Genomic DNA, 17531 nt, shown 5'->3' on the forward strand with positions numbered 1-17531 from the left:
AGTTGTAGATCGTTAGAAGCTGTGTACTTTACTGTATTTTTCCATTCTGCCGCATTGCAAGTAGTCACTAGACGCGAAGTCACGTACAGTTTTACCTATGAGATGCGCGTGATCGATCAAAGTGCTCGAGTTGGAACGTGAATGAAAAAGCTTTGCGACTTCTTGAGCTTTGACGAAGGGGAGGCTTGTGCTCGCTTTCAGGAAGCGAGGTAAACTTCTGTGTCCCAACGATCATCCGGCCATTGCCGCGCCACATTTGACCAGTGGATAGTGCTGACACCACTCACTGCACGACATTCGATGGCTTGCGTTCACGAATCTCGTCGACTCACGGCCTACGCGATTGTGGAACAAAACGAAAGCCAGGCATCAAGCTTGGCATTTTATTTTGTCCTTGTCTGGTATCCTGAACGCGAAGCACGCCACACAGAGCCGTCCCACACCCGCCTATTCCCTCCTCCACAAATCGAGAATCAAGAACAGACAGATTTTTGTTTTGCTCCATCCAATCAACCCACAGCGACAAAGCAACTCTAAGTCCTCCCAAGCCTCCGCTCGCCCATGGAGGCCAAGGCCCACTTGCCCGTGACGACGGCTACAGCACCAGCAGCAGATCCATACAGAAGAATCTGACCCAACCTGAGACTGGTCCAATACCAGAAGAGGAGAGCCTCGATGACGACGAGGGTGCCTGTGAAAGGAAAGATGGAGAGATCGAAGAGGTGGGGGACTTTTGGAGAGACGGCCGTCCACTGGTAGATTGATCGCGGGAAACCAGGAAGTAGGTTAGCGCCACCATTCAAATGCGAGGAATAAGGAGGAGGGTAGAAGGCGAAAGCATGTGAACGTGCGCACACGCGCAGCGGAATATAAATACGGATAGCCTGAGACGTACCAAACCAATAAGAACAACCCAAGGCGCCAACACCAGCAGCGTGAAGAATCCGCTAACCACAGTCGGGGGGACTGTCTGCTCGGGACGGAACGTATGTTTGATCTCGGGCAACAAGTAGAAGGAGGCATCCTCGGGATGTTGAGGCGCAGGGAGGGATGGAGGGATTTGCACGTCGAAGAGGTGGATGGTGGCCGGGGAGTGAACAAATGAACCGAGGATGAGAGTGACGGATAGAGGAGCAGTTCCACTTGGAGGAAGAGAAGGAGGGGGTTTGGCCATGTTCTGTAATGATAAATGGACATCAGTAGGAGAGCGCGGTGTGGGTAGGCAGTGTGGTTGAGTTCGGGGTAAATGGACGAGTGGCGCAGCGTACAAGCTCGAATTTTGCCTTTCCGGTAGGGCCAACCTTCACGGGTTGAATCCCCTCCTCGCCCGTTGACTTGTCATAGAAACGAAGGAAGGCCTGATGAGGCTGGACGCCCTTCTCGGTTCCCTTCTCCGTCACTTGAAACGAGAGCTTCAGTGTCTCTGTCGAGTTCAATACAACGAATTTGGCTTGTCGGTTCGTATCCGTGATTCTATACATACCAAAGGCCACTACTATCAGCATTTCTATTGTGGCATTGGATGGACGAGTATCCGCTGCGGAGGACGTGGCACAGATGCGTACTGTTCAGAGCGAAGCTGGCTACCATCTGAAGAGAGTACTTGGTATGATGGAGCACTCAAAGCAAGCTGTGCTGCTTGCGCCACCAGTGAGGCCAGTAATGGGACGACAAGGAATGTTAAACGAGCCATCATAGAGGATGGAAAGGAGAGTGGACTGTACAGTGTAGGCGTTGACGAGAAGCGTCGACACGTAGAGTACTTACACCCACCACGTGATCGATATCCTTGAGCGTTGGCATCAGGGGCCACTGTGGCGCACAATGCGGTGTTTGTAGATATGGACTGTTTATTTTTATTTTGCTGGGACCGTCAACATAACATACGTTTGGGGGAGATAGGTACAGTGTCTCAGTATACTATGAAGTCGAAAATGAGTGGATAATTTGAGAACAAGGAAAAACAGAGCCACAGTAATGAGAGACTCGAAGCAAAACTTCTCGTACTACACAAAGTGATCAAGAAGACAATATTCGTGGTGACAGAGCAAGTAAAGAATGCAACAGGTTAGGTATAGAGTTCTAACCATTCTCGAAGGATTGTATGGATATAAGTCCGTCCGTCTTCAGGTCAACTCCATCCACCTCATACCGATACGGCAGCAGTAGCGGCGACACCGATGGTGACACTCGTTGGAAGAGGGAAGGCAAGGGTTGAGATTGCGGGGAGGGGTCCGGTCTGCTGGATCTGCCATGCGGTTTGAGAGAGGAGAGTCGCATTGCCGTAAGTCGATTGTGCGGGCGGCGCAGCGAATGGGTGCGCTTCGGTGTTGAAGACGACTAGAAACACAAGGATCGAATATTCAGGGTTCTGGCCAGTCGCCATACGCATTGAACACGATAGAAGATACGTACAGTCGTTCAGGGAGATATGACTGGACAAGAAGGTTTGTCAATAGACGTAATTTATCAAGATCGTAGACATCTCGTACCTCGGGTCATCAAAAGTAAGGAAGAGATACTTCAACACCTCTGCAAACCAGAAACTCTGCAAAGAGAATAATTGAACTGCGTCAGTCACTCGGTATCTATACCCAGCTCAAGGATCTGAACTCACCGCTGTGTCATCAACTAGATTGCCAGGGTCTCCAGAGACATCGTTCACGTCATTGAGACCAATGTATCCCGTGTCGACCTTGAGGAATTTCTGGAATGAATCCACGGCGGCAGCGGCACGGTCGAGGTACTTTGTGTCACCGGTCGCTCTCCAGGCATAGAAGTTGCTTTCAAGCACTTCAGGTCGCTGAACGTAGTCGGAGGTGGTCACGTAATAACTAGACAGAATGACCGCACAAGGATGAGAGACGCGTCGGAAAATATACGAATATGAAGGTGCAAGAACGATGGGTCGACGGCTCACCCATTCTGGTTATAGAATGCAAGCTGCGCAGAGTCGGGGGCCGATCCGCCGGTGAAACTGCCATTCGTCTCATCAGATATCCATGCGAACGCCTCAGGACCGATACCAGTAGCATCTCCAGCATAGGTATTCCAGCACGCATCATTCAGCTTCAACCCGATGTCCACGATCGTCTGGTTGTTTGTGAGACGACCGCCCATGATCCAGTTCCCGGCCATGAAGCAAGCCAAGTGGCTGCCTATGTGTCTAATGAGCCCGTCGTCGTCCTGGTCAGCGAGATAGACATGGTCTCCGACAGTGGAGGTGCGCAAAAGAGTGTGGATGGACGAATCGACGGCGGTGAGCCAGGCGTTAGTGAAAGAATTGTCTTCGGTGTTGGTAAGGCGTGCGTATTTGATCAGATACTCGAGGTAGGAGTCTGACCTGAAGAAAGGACGTAATGAGGATCAGCGAGAGGAGGACAGGAAATGATAAAAAAAATCGAGGAAAGCTACTTACCCTCCACCCCAGGTCTATTTTGTGTCCGCCGATTTTCAATCGTGGTTGTATGTGAGTGGGAGAGAGGGAAAGCGGAAGAAGCATGATACGTACGACATAGGCTCCGACAGGTTTGTTGGTCCCGGGATCGATACCTTGTGCAGGGAAGCCGGGAAGAGGGGCAGGCTAGATAGGTATGGAGTCAGACCTTGCGATCCTTTTCGTTGGTTACGGGAAAACAAACCAGCGAGATGATCTCCTTCACGGATCCAACAGCGAGCTTACGATATGTATCGTTTCCGGTATACAAGCTGTGCAGAGGGTTATTTCGAGCTGGTCTAGACGGTATACAAAGACTGACCTGAGTCTGTCGAACTCCATCGACAATGTACCGGCTTCCGCGATGTTGGACTGCGCGAGAAAAATTAAGGGTGCGTAGAGTCAATTGCCAACATTTTTATCCAATAAAGATTCGAATACTCACGGTATCAATCTCCGCGGTGTCGGTCGTGAAGTTTAATTCGCCGTAAGGGATGATCGTGTTCTGAATGACCGTCGATCCACAAGGTAAGGCTCATTTCATCGTCTCCCAGGTTACAGTACGAAGCTCGTTCTCCGCTCAAGGTGAAGAAAGGAAGCGCGACCTACCTGAGCGGACCACGCAACGGAGAGTTTGTTCCCGAGATCCTTCGCCCGCTCAATCAATTCCGGGTGTTGCTTTCCAGAGAGCTCGTATGTGCTGATAAGACCTGTGGTGTGTGGATTAGCCAGATTCAAGGTCTCCGAGATAACCACTGACTGGCAACATATCGGATGGTGCTTTCGAAGACACTGATCCGTCACCGCCATGAGCGACGAATGGACCCGAGTACCACCGTTAGCATCGGAAAACTCTTCAACACGTTTACAGAGGCGCGACGCGTAGACTATGATGTCGCTTGTTGCACACCTGAGTTGTGCTCACCTGACCGTTTCGTCGACATTGGACACGTTGAAGTCAATCCTTTGTGAAAAGTTCAACGCTTCGTCGAAGAAGTCCTGCACAAGTCAAGAAGCATATCCCGCGATGATGATGGCATGTATCAGAAATCTGAGACTTCCTTCCGAACAGCGGATGATGTGATGCCTGGAACAGAAGACACTCACGTCGAGTCCCATGATGAACTGCATATGGGAAAAGAAGCGAGAAGCGCAGGGGTTTCGACGGCAAATTTTCAATCGTCAGCAACGGGGCGGACGAAGTGAGAGGGATAGCAACAGAGCACAGCGCGCAACGTCGGCCTGTACGCACCATGGTGGTCATACCGTCGACAATACTCGCGCCTGGTGAGTCCCATTCAGCCCAGATGTCGTGGTTTTCAAGACGTGAACTTCGACTCACCCCATCCATTACGAGGATCCGTGAAAGTTTCACTGATAGGTTCGACCTCATCGTGACCGAAGGCGAACTTCCTACATATCGAGACGACCGCGTTCCCCGAGATCAGTCTAAAACAGTCCCACACCTAGCATAACAAGGAATGCGCAAAACATACTTGTATGAATTATAACTGTCCGTGAATATCTGTTTCACCGCATCGCCTTGTGAAGCATATTGCGATGGCACAGTCAAGCCTTGCAACTGCACATCGGCGCCAAGGACCAGAGGAGCACCCAACAGAACGAGCGAAGCAGGTAGCGTGGTAGACCACATTCTCATTCGCTCTCTGACAAAGTAAGACTGGTCAAAAGAGGGAATGTGTGGCGGACGGCGGGTGGAGAGGGTGCACGAGGGGAAGGATGGGGAAGACCAACAATCCTGTCAACCGAAAATGTGCCAAGCCCGTATAAATAGTCGAGTTGACATTCGCCTATTTTTGAACTGAGATGCGCGAAGGCGGCCTTGCCATGTTCATATCCGCCTCCCGCACCCAGAAACTGGGAATTCGAGTAGTGAACCAATAACCTTCCCCGACACTAAAGCGCCGGACTCAAACCGGGCTTCTACCGTCCACTGCAGATGCGTGCTGATTCGCGGCGTGTGACACGCCCCTTGGCCTCGAGCCTGTCCACAGATAAAAACAAAGCTGGATGGGGAAGAAGAGCATGCAGGTCGGCTGGAGTGCCTGATACGTAGAACCTCTCGCGATAGATCTGATGGTTCCAGAAGCCAGCTTCAGCATCCAAGAAAGAGAAGCGCGTATGGCTCACCTTGTCTCCTGAACCTGAACTCGCGCCTCTCTGTGATATAGTCATCATGCAATGTCTGAACTGACCTTTTTGGAACCATCTGCGTTAGGAGCCTCGCGGTTGACGTACGCCGTGAGGTTATACTGCTCACGGATGTGCCATGTGAACGTGTCTGATACATAACCGGCAACTCCGTGCTCGAGAAGGTAACAGTCACGGTTAGCAGCAAGTCTATAATGGACCTTGTGCATTACTCGTGAGTGGGATGTAGCACACGTCGCACTCGAGGCACGGACGTCCTGCTTCATCTTGGTTTCCGGCCGTGCTATTGCTGATCTGTAACAAAATTGTACTGCCTACTTATAATAAGAAAGACGCTTGTCAAGACAGAAAAAGGACTGCTGGGTCACCACTGGACCACCACATTGAACCAGGAGTCCTGGACAAGCCACTGTGGAACATCGAGAGCTTCGGAGTACTGGGACGAAAATTGGACACATGCCAGAGGGCCGACCAAAGGACGCGAAAAAAGATACGACACGGAATAGACTGCGCCAGAAATAACCGATCCATAAATATCCTCGAATAAGATATCCGACAAACAAATCGCAGCCTCCAACAGTAAGATCGAGTACACGCCTAGAGCATACCATGGTTGTTTATCGGGAAAAAGTCTTCATCGCCTACCGACGTGGCGCTATGTCTATCCCACACAAACCGAACGATTAGCACCCGACGAGTCACTGGACTATAGTACGAGCGTAGAACAAAAAGCTGGGACGTACTTGCTCATTACATGCGACACCATTCCGTTGAAGGAGAATACGCCCTTGGGATAATTCTGCTTGTTGGTACCATCCGAGTGGTCCATGACTTGCTCCCCGCTCTTCGACTTTTCGGGCAACCCATTAGGAACCGAGGCAGGCGTAGCTGGAGGGTTCGCGGCGATGGCACTCTCCGAAGGTTGTGGGGGCGTAGGAAGGACAGTCACTGGTGGAATGGCAGGAACTGGACCAGTCATCGTGTGCCTTACGAGCAGGGATTTCGGAATAGGACAATGCCTGCACACAAACCGGTCCAGAGACCGTAGGCCCTTCGATTCCGCACTGTTCACTGTGTACTTTCCGAGTGCTCCGCTCTGGAACGCACAGATATTCTTGCTCCTAGCTTCCTCAACGGAAAGCAATGTGATCTCCATGTTTTCGTGTCTTTTGCTATGAGCCGCCTAAACAGTTCGCTGTCAGCACGACAATATAAAGCGCGGAATATAAATCTGGACACGTACTAGGCACCGGAAGTTCATGTATATCCGAGAGTCGCAAGAATCGCATTGAAAGCGAGGACCGATATCATCGAGCCTCTTCGCAGCATCTAAATCCCCTGCATCGATTCCGGCCAGCTTCGCCGCTTGAACAGCAACATCTATAGCCTGAACAATCGCGAAATACATCCAGGTGGAACGCATAAACCAAGAATAGGTCAGCGCACTGCCAGCAGAAGCGTCAAGTTACAAGGTCTAGGAATACGAGATGCACATACTTTGGTGTCTGCAATAAAGCGTTCAGCGGTCCATGGAGCTTTCAAGGCACCTCGAGACATCTTGCCACACTCGTGTTTGCACACACCGGCGAAATCGAGTGAGACGGCCTTGTTGCCACATGTCACACATAAGAAGCGCGCCGTGACGCGTTCTGCAGGATGAAGCACCTGTGATAGATACAACTCAGCGACCAGAGATTCACGCTGAAGTCTGTTACACGGCACGGGAAGTTGTTGTGCGCGGCCATGACCATCACGCCAGGATGATAGTGCCCGCCCGAATGTAAGTCCACATACCTTGGTCGACGCATTCTTGTAATTCACAACCCCGAGGAGCTTCGCTAATCCGGTTCTCACCTCCTCCAACCACTTCTTCAAGTTATCGCGCAACAAAGCCGCCACGAGATCTGATCTTCTCAACTCCTCGTCAATCGAGGCTGTGTCTTTATCGACCATGGCTTTCATAGTAGGCAACTTGCGGAACTCGGCGAGTGTAGGGACGAGCCCATAAGCTCCGGAGGATTTGATGCGTTGGTGGTGACGCTCGATGTCGGTTTGACGGGTGAGGAGCTCGGCTTCGACTTTGCGGCGTCTATGTCTGTCAACAAGGGGGTCCATTTCGGCGATGACCTGAGAACGAATAATCCCAAAGTCTGTAGACAGTATGTGAGCGTCGGGGCGAAGATAGTCGTATTCGAATGGCACCGACCTTTCTCGGTGTAGACTTGCAACGAGTTGCTGAAGCCAACATGGAAAACTCTGTACGTGGGCGAATCCAACATATTCTTGACATTCCATCCTTCTTTCTCCGCGATGGCTGTCATGCTGTGGTTCCGTTCCGAAGTTAGTAAACTGTGGCTAACAAGGGGTGCCTTGTAGAGTAAACTGACGTGGAATCGTTCGTCTTTTTTGCCAACTTGTGTGCTTTCTCCCAAGCTTGGCTGAACTTGCAGAGCTCACGATAGTGCTGTTCCATTGCAAGCATAAGATTGAGTACGTGTCCGTACTGCGATATAGATTGTAAGAGGACGTACTGCGGTCATTGCGAGCATAAGTCTCTCTTCCTTGCCGTGTTTCTGAGAAGCCGAGATATTGATGAATATTAGATAGATGAATATCAGACAAGGATGGGCCCTAGTATTGATTACCTCGGCCATTTGCTCTATAGATCCAGTCATGACCAATGTTCGGTTGTACTCCTCTATGGCTGCCTCCCAATCCGTCTTGCGACCTGAAAAGGCACAAATTGAAGGCATCATCGGTCGCTGAAGTATGCCGTTCATGGAAATGATGTTGGACTCACAAATAAGCGTAGTCGGTACCCCAGGGTCTGTGAAAACTCATATAAGTAAGCAATACGCCACGAAGCGGGTTACAGCGACAAGTTCACCGAGTGAAGTGGACTCTTCAAGACGTGGAATCCATTTCTCTATATGAGGACGGACGTTGGGAGCTTCAGGCTCAATGACAAGTCTCTCTCTAGAAATTCAACGCAGAGGTTACTAATCAATTGTAACTACATGCTCCGTTTCGACTTACCGGGAAAATGTCCTTGTGCACTGGTCCTGCATCACGAAGCACGGCGTCAGAAGAGCATCTCGAGATAGAAAGTGAGAAAGTAAGCAGGGACTCACAGCTCCACAAAGTCGGGCCCGCAATGCGTAAGAGGCATATCGTTTCGTCGAGTGCGTTCCGCAGACCTATGCCCAAAACAAATGCATCCAAGTCAGTCCCATTTTACTATATTATCCAACAACCGTACACGACATGGAAGTTGTCAAGAAGACTGCTATACCTCACAAATTCCTCCATCAAACACAAAAGCCACATACGCCGCCTCGCTCCATCCCGGTGGTGGCCCCGACATCGGGATGCTGCACTCCTCTCTCGCTCTCTTCCATATATACCGCTGCGCGTTATTCAGCAGCGTAGCACACAGGTGCTTGTTGCACCTCGTAACGGCCAAGACGTCTTTTGGAGTGGGAACATAGGAAAGAATATGTGCGAGAAGTTCGACGGGGAGTATCTCGAAGTAGTGACGCCTGGACAGCGCGGCTCCTTTTTTCTTGGCTTTTTCTTTTGCGGTTCGGTCTGCTCTAAGCCTCTTGTTGCTGCGTTTCTCTAGCTTAAGGGTATTTTTGTTTGGTCGATCAGCCATGTGTGAATGTTGATGAGTCCTGTGAAGTGTAAGAGACAGCGAGTAGCAAGAAGGTATTCAAGAGACAGAAGAGACCGTGAGGGAAAAGTCGCATCCGACATCGACAGAGGTTTCACCTGGTTTCACCAAGCCGGATTATGCCGATTGACTGTGCCACCCAGTGGCGTTTCACCGAATATGATTCTACTTGCTTGCAAGGTCATCACCATTGTTTATATAGTGGACATACATAATAGTGGGATGACAAAGTGCGAATTCTTTATCATTAATACCAGTAAGGAGACTGCACGCTCTCAAAACTCATCATGAGATGTACTGGACAGAGAGGACGGAGATGCACTAACTACCGACTCCGCGCCACTGAAGGTTGTCTCCAACACTTGCGAAAGTGACGGACTAAGGTCGCTCGCAGTTGTCAACGATTCGGCACTCTCCCTAGTGCCCGATGCTGACACGATCTGCTCGGGAAACAACGAACTGGTCCCACTCACTACCGCTGCCACCGAGCTTACCGACGCCGCCACAGTGGACACGATTGTTCCCGTCACCGCCTCACTCTGCAGAGACATACTACCCTTCTCTATAACATCAGCCATATCCCAAGCACTTGTCTCGTCCCCAAAACTTGGTAAGAACCTGGTCCACCAAAGCGCTATCCTCAGACCACGATCGAATATTCGCTGTTTGAGGATAAACCCGACCACCAGGAAGAAGAATATGAGGCCAGAGATGATCAGCATGCGGTCAATCCAATCTGATTTCTCGAGGGCGGTGATGAGTTGTTTCGAGGTGCCCATGAGGTTGGTGAGGACGTCGTGAGTTGAAGAGGCGGATTTGAGGGTCGCGGTAGAGGATTCTGAGGGTATGGACCAACGAGTGGAATGGATGTTCACGTCAGAGAACGAACAGGAGAGATGGGTAGAGGCGAATGGACGGTGAGTGACAGACCTAACATTTGGGTGGAAAGAACTGAGCGCTCGAGTTCGCCCTGCATGAGAGTCATGGTCCGCCTCAGAGCGTCCGTGACATCATTGTTGGCCTTCATCAAAGCGTCCTCACTAAATCAACGGTCAGCTTTAGGGGACTACAATGATCTATCAAAAAGAACGTACGGAGACTTTTCGTTCAAAGTGTGCTTCTCCTTAATGGCAGATGACCGAAGGAGTTCTTCTCGAAGGGAGTTACTCTGAACGTCGATAGCCCGTTTTGAAGTGAGCATCGCTGCTCGTGACTCCTTTCGTAGCCTATACGTAGGAACAAGTCGATATGATCTATCATCTTGAGAAAAAAATGAGACATACTGTGCTATCCGCTCCCTAAAGTCCTCCACAATCCCTCTTAAATCCCGTTTCATCCTATCTCCTCTCTGGTCATGCACGCTCTCGTCCAACGCCTACTAACAGACACATCAACCCAATGTTACCTAGCCAACAATATGTATGGCATGACGCAGACATTAACTCACCTCAACCAGCCCTGCCAGGCCCTCCAGATCATCCCTCAATTCCGCCGCATACTGCTGCTGCACACCAAGTGACTCCCTACATTCCTTTAGCCGAGGGATCTGAAAGTCTTTGAGGTCGACAACGCGTCTCTCAATAGTAGAGATGGATGCTAGGGTCCCTTCGTCGAATTGAGGGGGTAAAGGAGGCATGGCAAGGCTCGATGTTGGTGGTGGTGAGGAAACAAGTAAACGGCGTCATCGCGTTTGCGTGGCGTAAATGGTAAAAGCACGTGTACCGTGTCGGTGGTAAGGAATCCATCCTTACAGTCGCGTTTATTTACCAGCTGCAGCACTTAAGCAACTCAGTCTCCATGGCCTAACGATAAAATTTGAAATTTAAAACTGGAGCTCTGCAGCACAAGGTGGGGTATTTCTTGAAGCCGATTCCTTACATAATTTATCTGAAGCTTGAATCTCAGCCACGTGATAAAAGCGTGGCACCAACTGTGCTGCGGCCTTTCCCGAAACACTGCATTCCTTGTTGTTTGTGATTCAGACGACGCGCCACGGTGCTGACACCCTACCTCTACGCTCATCATGGCGTACAATTTCACCGGCAGAAGCAAGGAGTTGCTGAAGAAGTATGCGGATGCGCCATTTTCACTGTCCGTGCAACTATACCCAGATTACTGGACGTTGAACTCAGGGCCCAAGTTCTTGTACAATAGCCCTCAAGCAACGGTCAGTGGCGTTGCTCTCTTCTGGCCTTGGCTATCGTCTTACCTATATTCTTACAGGAACTCCTCGATGAGATAAGAGCAAATCGTATACCAGCTGATCTTCTCGAGACTTTTGACCAGGTTAAGTTGCTATACTACGAAGGCGTGTGGTACTCCTTAACATACTGATATCTCAGCACATGCTTACATACTTTACTCGCAGGTTGCCTGATCGTCGAAATCCAGGACTTCCGGACCCCACTGAAAATTAAAGAGAGACGGCTGTCTGATGAGGCAAAACCTCAGTTAGAGACCACGCGCACGGTCCTCTACCCTACGGGAGAGTCTATCTGGGCTGATATATGCCTTATGAATGCGAAGACCGGCGGCCAGTGGTCCGATCGGGATACCATCGACATCGAGTCGAAAATCTTGGTAGGAACCAACACCTTTTTTCGTTCGCGGTATATTGATACTGAATATCGTGTAGCTCGCCACATCAGAACCCCTTTGTCTCGATCCGGATCCCAAGTTGGGGCGCATCGCCAACCGGATGGCCAGAGTGTCCCGTCCAAGGAGTCCACCCGCACTTCGCCCCAATAAACGAAAGATCTCACAAGCTGACCAGACGGAAGTGGACGAAGTTGCAACTGCCAGGAGGATGAAGCTTTTCCAGTTCCGCAATCCACAAATGGCCCGACCCAAAACCCCGAAGTACGCCATCTATTGGCAAACTCGAAATGCTTTACTAAATATAGAATTCCATTAGCTTCAAATTACTAGAGACTTTCGAGAGAGTGCGCGCGGCTGGCGGCCCAGAAGCTGCTGGCACACAGGCCACATCTGCTCCGCCCCAGAATCTACAACCCCAACAACCGACGCATATCAATACCCAACTCCCAGCCTCGGTATCTTCCCGGCCGTCTAGCACTATTCCCCAAAGTGCTCAGAAAGTCAAGTCTTCTCGATCTAACAACGGCACGCCCACTCCTACTCAGAATACGCCCGTCTCTGCCACACCACACCTGCAGCCACAAATGCTCCATCAAGGCATTCGACCTTCCCCTCGACCTCCGTCCCAATCGCCCCATCCGAAACTTCTACCCTCGGACGCGAACAATCGACCAGCACCTTCTCCTGCCCCGCATCATCCACCCGCCGCCTCTCCTCGTCAACCGCCAGTTGCGACGGCCCAACATCAACCTCAGCAAGTGCCGCCACCACCACAACCGCATGCCCAACCGCAGGCTCCGTCGCAACCCCAACACCACCAACCTCAACACATCCAGCCGCATGCTCCCATCCAAGCCCAGCCCCTGCCTCACCCACAAGCGCCACAGCCGCAAGCTCCACAAGCGCAGGCTCAACACGGGCAGACTGCCCCGACACAGGGCCCCCCTTACCACTTCAACCAACTGACGCCACAACAACAATATGTCCTCTTCGCAAAGAACAACGGTATGCTACCCAAGACCTCCGGCACACCAAACTCCGCCTCGAACCTCACTCCTCAGCAGCAACAAAATATGTTTAAGTACTTAGCGGCGCAGGCGCAGGCCCAGCAGGCTCAGCGCATGAACCCTACCCAGATCGCTGCTGCCGCTCAGACGCACGCTCAAGCGGCCCAGGGCCAGCAATCTGTTGCGCGCAACAGCCCTATGTTGGCTCCCAACCCGAATGGTGCGACGGCTGTTGCTGCTGCAGCAGCGGCTCAGCAACAGGCAATGCAGAGGGGTAGTCCGCTGGTGGCGAACAAGCAACCTATCGCCACGCGGTCTCCCATCCCCAATCCGAACGCCCAGCAGCAACAGCAGCATCAACAGCACCCCAATATTCCCAATGTCCACCCCTCGACGAGCTATCCCATCAACCCGAAATACGCACATCTTCGCAACGGAATGCCTCACACACAGGCGCAGGCGCAGGCCCATTTCCAGCACCTCGCCGCTCAGCAACAACAGCAGGCGACATCGTCTCCCGTACCGACACCACAGCAGCAGGCTCAACAGCTGATCGCGGCACAGCAGCAGCAGCAGCATCAGCAGCGTCTTCAACAGCAACAACGCGCCCAGCAGCAGCAGCAGCATCCTCAACAACCCCGCGCGCCACAACAACAACAGCAACAGCACCTACAGCCTCAACCTCAACAACAGACGGGTAATCCAACGCCCGAGCAGCAGCAACAGCAGCAGCAGCAGTACTATACTCAGATGATGAATCTGCAGCAGATGCAGGGCATGGTGAATGCGGGGAGGGGACAGCAGCCCGGGTATATGTGGACGATGCCTACTGGGTATGGGAGGGGAGCGCCGCTGAACGCACAGCAGCTGGCGCAGATGCAACAGATGCAGCAGAATCTGCAGCAGCAGCATATGGCAGCTAAGCAAGGCCGTGGAAGAGGTATGCCTCGGTGATTCAAATGATCGTCTTGGCCTCCAAATCACGTTTTCTATTTTCCCCCGGTTTTTCGTCTTGGTTTTTTCTACGTTGTCCTATTTGCATATGTTTTGTGTAACTGTGTGTTTTTTTACTGTGTATTAATTCCGCCCTTGGTTGAGCTATTGTCGGTACGAGTAGCTCACGGCCTGGAAGATCTGGTCAACTCGAACTCCCGACAACTCCCTTCAAACACTCCATAAAAGGTATTGAGATCAAGCAGATATAAGACATCCTGTAAGCAGAAGTAATAGGCGACTAAAATATGTAGCGTTTATACTGGTAAATCTATAAAACATTCATCTCGAGACCATAGTCCAGCACAGAACCAAGAAATCCTCGAACAACTAGATACAGACCGTACTGGGTGTCCGCACCAACCCGACTCGGACCTGCCCTTCACCAAGATCTTGGACAGCCTACTGAAGCAGCTGCAGCACGGTCCTTCATTTCAGAAAACCTGGTATGGTTTATCTAGACGCCGCAAAGGGCTCAAAGCTTCGCGATGACCATGGCGAGCACTGAGTAAACGATTGTCGCTGGAGGTGTCACGACACAGTACGACCAGAAGATCGTCCGACTGAGAAGGCGCTCGAAGGCGTCGCCGGAGGCTGCTTGTGTGATCTGGACCCAGGAATAGAAAGAGTGCAGAGTCAGTATTGACATGAATTGGTGAAAGGGAAAGACAAACCTGAGCGAGCGTCAAAGCAGGTGGCGACGAAGCGAGCAGCACGAGTGCAAGTACAAACACAGGACTACAGACAACCGATGAGTTTTCTTTCGAAGAAGAAGGGAAAGAAAATACAACGCACTCTTCAAATACAGTGGGCAGGTCCAACCACGCCCCGAGCACCATGACTGGCAAAAACAACGCCGGCACGATCACCATCCTCGCCACAATCGCTATGATAACCGTCTTCGTCTCCCCCTTCTGCTCCATCTTCTCTGTTTCCCTTCTTTCTCGTCGTTCTCTCCTCCCCCTCCTTTCCTCCTCATCCCAGACATCCTCGCCATCGAGATCATCATCGGCGTCCGAATCGATCGCCCTCCCACCCTTCAAGCTGAACATCTCCCTCACAGAATTCACAAGCGAAGTCTGCGACGCCACTCTCCTCCAGCGACTCTCACTCCTGACCTTCCTCCCATTCTTCCTCTTCCTTCCTTCTTCCTCCGGCGGAGGCGCCTTATAGAAGTACGCCCCGAGCACGATCAGCGTCAACGGAATCGAACAAGCCCCAGCCTGCGACACCGCAGCCTTTACCGGCCACAAATGCACGTCTAACGCGTGTTGTAGAGGCTGAATCAGCGCCACTACGAGTGAGAGAATCGCAGCCCACAGCGGGGCGGTCATGAACCCGTTGATCGCATGCCAGACCTTCTTGATCCCCGAAGTGGTGCGTTTGCGGAGGGCACGAACCGTGGACGGTGTTCGGATGGGCGAAGGCGATCGAGAGGAAGGGAGACGTGGGCGGCCGTGGCCTATGTTGGGGAAGGGTGCTGATGAGCGAGGCATGTGTTGTGGAAGTTCGCCGTCTGAAAGGTCGGTTTCGACCTCAGTTTCGTCGGGGGTTTCGTCAGGCGTGCCATTCTGCGAGCGATACGGAGTATTAGGGAATGAACGGAAAATCGTGTTGTCTGATTGTGGTGACTTTGAAGAGGAACCTGGAGCGAGTCCTCCGTGGTGGAGGGTACCGGATGGTGTTTGAACCGCGATGGAAGGGATGAGTGGTTCGTGCTGCTGGTTCAATGTCTCTTCTTCATCCGATGAATCTACTTGGTGCGGGTGGCGGGGATATGATGTTTGAAGATGATGAGAGTGAGGATTGCGAAGTGGTTCTTGGGAGTCTGGGAGTAAAGGATCGCCACCGCGAAGGACAGGAGAGCCATCTGTTTGACCGAGAGGATCTGGGACTGCATCTGGATCTGCGTCCGATAGCAGACGAACTCCATAACTCCATCGAACCTAAGAGGATAGATATAGCAGTTAGTTGATGAGTTTTAACGTGAGAGAATCGCGCTACATCCGAGTTCCACCGGGGGTTACAGTAATCGCGCACCCCAAGATCAAGCAAGGAAGCAACCGTACATACAGATACGTCTGATAGACGATGCCAGGAATGATGAAGAGAGAAATAAAGTGACTTACGACCATACCAAGCGTACTACACATAACAAGGTATGTGAGCGCGCGGCCGACCATAGCGTCTACGCTGTCATCATCTCCCCATTGCAGACCGGGTACAGTGACGACGAGAGATTGGAGGAGGGCGATGGGGAGAGAGTTGGAGTTCATGAACATTGCGGCGGCCATTGCGAAGTTTCTAATGACATCAGGAAGGGGATAAGCGTGTAAAAGATCAGTCAGTCGTTCCTTGCAACAGGACATAAAAATTGCGGCATGAAGATAGGAGGAAACTATTCAAAAGTGATTGGAAGAAGTGGCGAGCTCTAATTGCAGTTCGAAGATCTCACATGCAGAGACGTGGCAGATCGAAATCAGGTGTGGCGCCATCTGTCAAGTCCCACTCCTCGCCTCCCAGACTTTACAATGAAGCCTGCAGAGACTCGTCAGATGAGGCAGTGTATGGATAGATGGGTGTGTCTGTCAGCATAGGTGAGACCCCAGACTGTGCACAATAAGACGCCAAGACCGGAAGAGTCAGGGAAGGGAAGACCGAACTGCGGAGCCTTAGGTCTAAAGGTATCCCGAAGATACAGCATCCTAGACGGTGTGGCAGATAGATATGAGCCTTGATGTCCACGCACCGTTGTGTCCTCTTCAGTCCAAATACCCAACCTAGAGACCATGCTACGCCCATCGACGCAAGCGAAACGGCAGCGAAGAAGAGAGGAATGATCCATAGTTCCTTTAATTTTGCTGTGACAGCCAAAGGTTCAGTACGGATACGCCCTCAAGAGAATATAGAAGATAGGACGCACCTGGCGAGAGGAAGAACGCGACTTTGGAAAATAGTAGGCACGGTGTAAATAGTGATACGTTCAAGACATTGAGTGACTGCAGATGTTCGAGCGGTAAGTCCGTCGTACGACCTGTCAAGTCAATGGATGTATGTGCATTGGGACCTACTCACTCTTTGGGTCTTTTTATCGAGGATGCCTCTGCGAGCAAGTATCCATCCCGCAAGACATACGAGAAAGACTTCAAGGATGGACTATTTATCCAAAGAAGCCAGAAAGAAAGTCAGCCGGGCAAAAAAACAAGAATAGAAAACTAAAGAAAGCGTACAAAGAAAACGGTCTGTAGAAGTTGCTGGATGGGATGAGCGACCATGAGCTGACGGTGGTGCAAAAGAAAGCGCGAGGACTCGGCCTCTTGGAGGGTTGGCGCAAGTACAGGAGCTGGATGTGGCGGAGAACAAGCAGTGCACGTCAGTCTCCGACCATTGAGCTCATCGCAAGGCCAGGAACCGGGTCTCAGCGGGTCTGGCCCGGAACTTTGCGCACGTTGCTCGCCAAGTGCTTGGCGCTGCGCCACTGTGGCACAGTTCAATTGCGGTCACCGAGCAGAGCTCCAGTTGGTGTCTTTCTTCCTGGGCAGGATTCATTTGGTGAAGCTGGCCATATGTTGGTATACCAGAACCAACGGTATATGGAGCCCACAGACACGAGGGTTATGAAAGTGATCAGGACTCTGACTCGGGCCAATCC

The 17531-nt window shown here is 51.5% G+C and overlaps 6 protein-coding genes across 6 annotated transcripts; 1 reads left to right on the top strand and 5 right to left on the bottom strand.

Annotated features, from left to right (window-relative positions):
• Positions 1 to 353: 353 nt before the first annotated feature.
• STEHIDRAFT_93936 (uncharacterized protein) lies at positions 354 to 1719 on the bottom strand. Its single transcript, XM_007301798.1, has 4 exons — positions 1566 to 1719; positions 1269 to 1473; positions 896 to 1177; positions 354 to 752 (listed from the first exon to the last, which is right to left on the bottom strand). Exons 1-4 carry the CDS (start codon positions 1694 to 1696, stop codon positions 534 to 536), a joined length of 837 nt encoding a protein of 278 aa, XP_007301860.1. The 5' UTR covers positions 1697 to 1719; the 3' UTR covers positions 354 to 533.
• A 135-nt stretch (positions 1720 to 1854) lies between these two features.
• STEHIDRAFT_119703 (seven-hairpin glycosidase) lies at positions 1855 to 5197 on the bottom strand. The gene is made up of 17 exons (XM_007301799.1): positions 4933 to 5197; positions 4779 to 4849; positions 4689 to 4720; positions 4544 to 4561; positions 4362 to 4435; positions 4197 to 4228; positions 4046 to 4146; positions 3882 to 3941; positions 3759 to 3808; positions 3642 to 3708; positions 3512 to 3583; positions 3419 to 3432; positions 2921 to 3343; positions 2618 to 2834; positions 2493 to 2548; positions 2416 to 2435; positions 1855 to 2340 (listed from the first exon to the last, which is right to left on the bottom strand). Exons 1-17 carry the CDS (start codon positions 5088 to 5090, stop codon positions 2147 to 2149), a joined length of 1659 nt encoding a protein of 552 aa, XP_007301861.1. The 5' UTR covers positions 5091 to 5197; the 3' UTR covers positions 1855 to 2146.
• A 697-nt stretch (positions 5198 to 5894) lies between these two features.
• Positions 5895 to 9263, bottom strand: STEHIDRAFT_93941 (uncharacterized protein; the record flags this gene model as incomplete). Its single annotated transcript, XM_007301800.1, has 14 exons — positions 5895 to 6269; positions 6352 to 6791; positions 6852 to 6995; positions 7106 to 7273; positions 7403 to 7758; positions 7815 to 7930; positions 7996 to 8072; positions 8140 to 8181; positions 8254 to 8336; positions 8409 to 8435; positions 8496 to 8584; positions 8645 to 8670; positions 8740 to 8805; positions 8901 to 9263. The coding sequence occupies 14 exons, from the start codon at positions 9261 to 9263 to the stop codon at positions 6206 to 6208; spliced, it is 2061 nt and encodes a 686-aa protein (XP_007301862.1). The 3' UTR covers positions 5895 to 6205.
• Positions 9264 to 9556: 293 nt separating this feature from the next.
• On the bottom strand, positions 9557 to 10917 carry STEHIDRAFT_52523 (Sec20-domain-containing protein; the record flags this gene model as incomplete). The annotated part of the gene is made up of 5 exons (XM_007301433.1): positions 9557 to 10119; positions 10212 to 10321; positions 10349 to 10507; positions 10565 to 10656; positions 10729 to 10917. 5 exons carry the CDS (start codon positions 10915 to 10917, stop codon positions 9557 to 9559), a joined length of 1113 nt encoding a protein of 370 aa, XP_007301495.1.
• Positions 10918 to 11293: 376 nt separating this feature from the next.
• On the top strand, positions 11294 to 13840 carry STEHIDRAFT_166881 (uncharacterized protein; the record flags this gene model as incomplete). The annotated part of the gene is made up of 5 exons (XM_007301801.1): positions 11294 to 11448; positions 11505 to 11589; positions 11650 to 11861; positions 11917 to 12140; positions 12196 to 13840. Exons 1-5 carry the CDS (start codon positions 11305 to 11307, stop codon positions 13838 to 13840), a joined length of 2310 nt encoding a protein of 769 aa, XP_007301863.1. The 5' UTR covers positions 11294 to 11304.
• A 514-nt stretch (positions 13841 to 14354) lies between these two features.
• STEHIDRAFT_53363 (uncharacterized protein) lies at positions 14355 to 17154 on the bottom strand (the record flags this gene model as incomplete). Its single annotated transcript, XM_007301495.1, has 10 exons — positions 14355 to 14486; positions 14554 to 14617; positions 14675 to 14850; positions 14971 to 15617; positions 15759 to 15825; positions 16009 to 16183; positions 16629 to 16740; positions 16803 to 16878; positions 16955 to 17035; positions 17110 to 17154. 10 exons carry the CDS (start codon positions 17152 to 17154, stop codon positions 14355 to 14357), a joined length of 1575 nt encoding a protein of 524 aa, XP_007301557.1.
• Between the last annotated feature and the right edge of the window lie 377 nt (positions 17155 to 17531).

The sequence above is a fragment of the Stereum hirsutum genome, assembly GCF_000264905.1.
Source record: "Stereum hirsutum FP-91666 SS1 unplaced genomic scaffold STEHIscaffold_4, whole genome shotgun sequence".
Classification (NCBI taxonomy): Eukaryota; Fungi; Basidiomycota; class Agaricomycetes; order Russulales; family Stereaceae; genus Stereum; species Stereum hirsutum.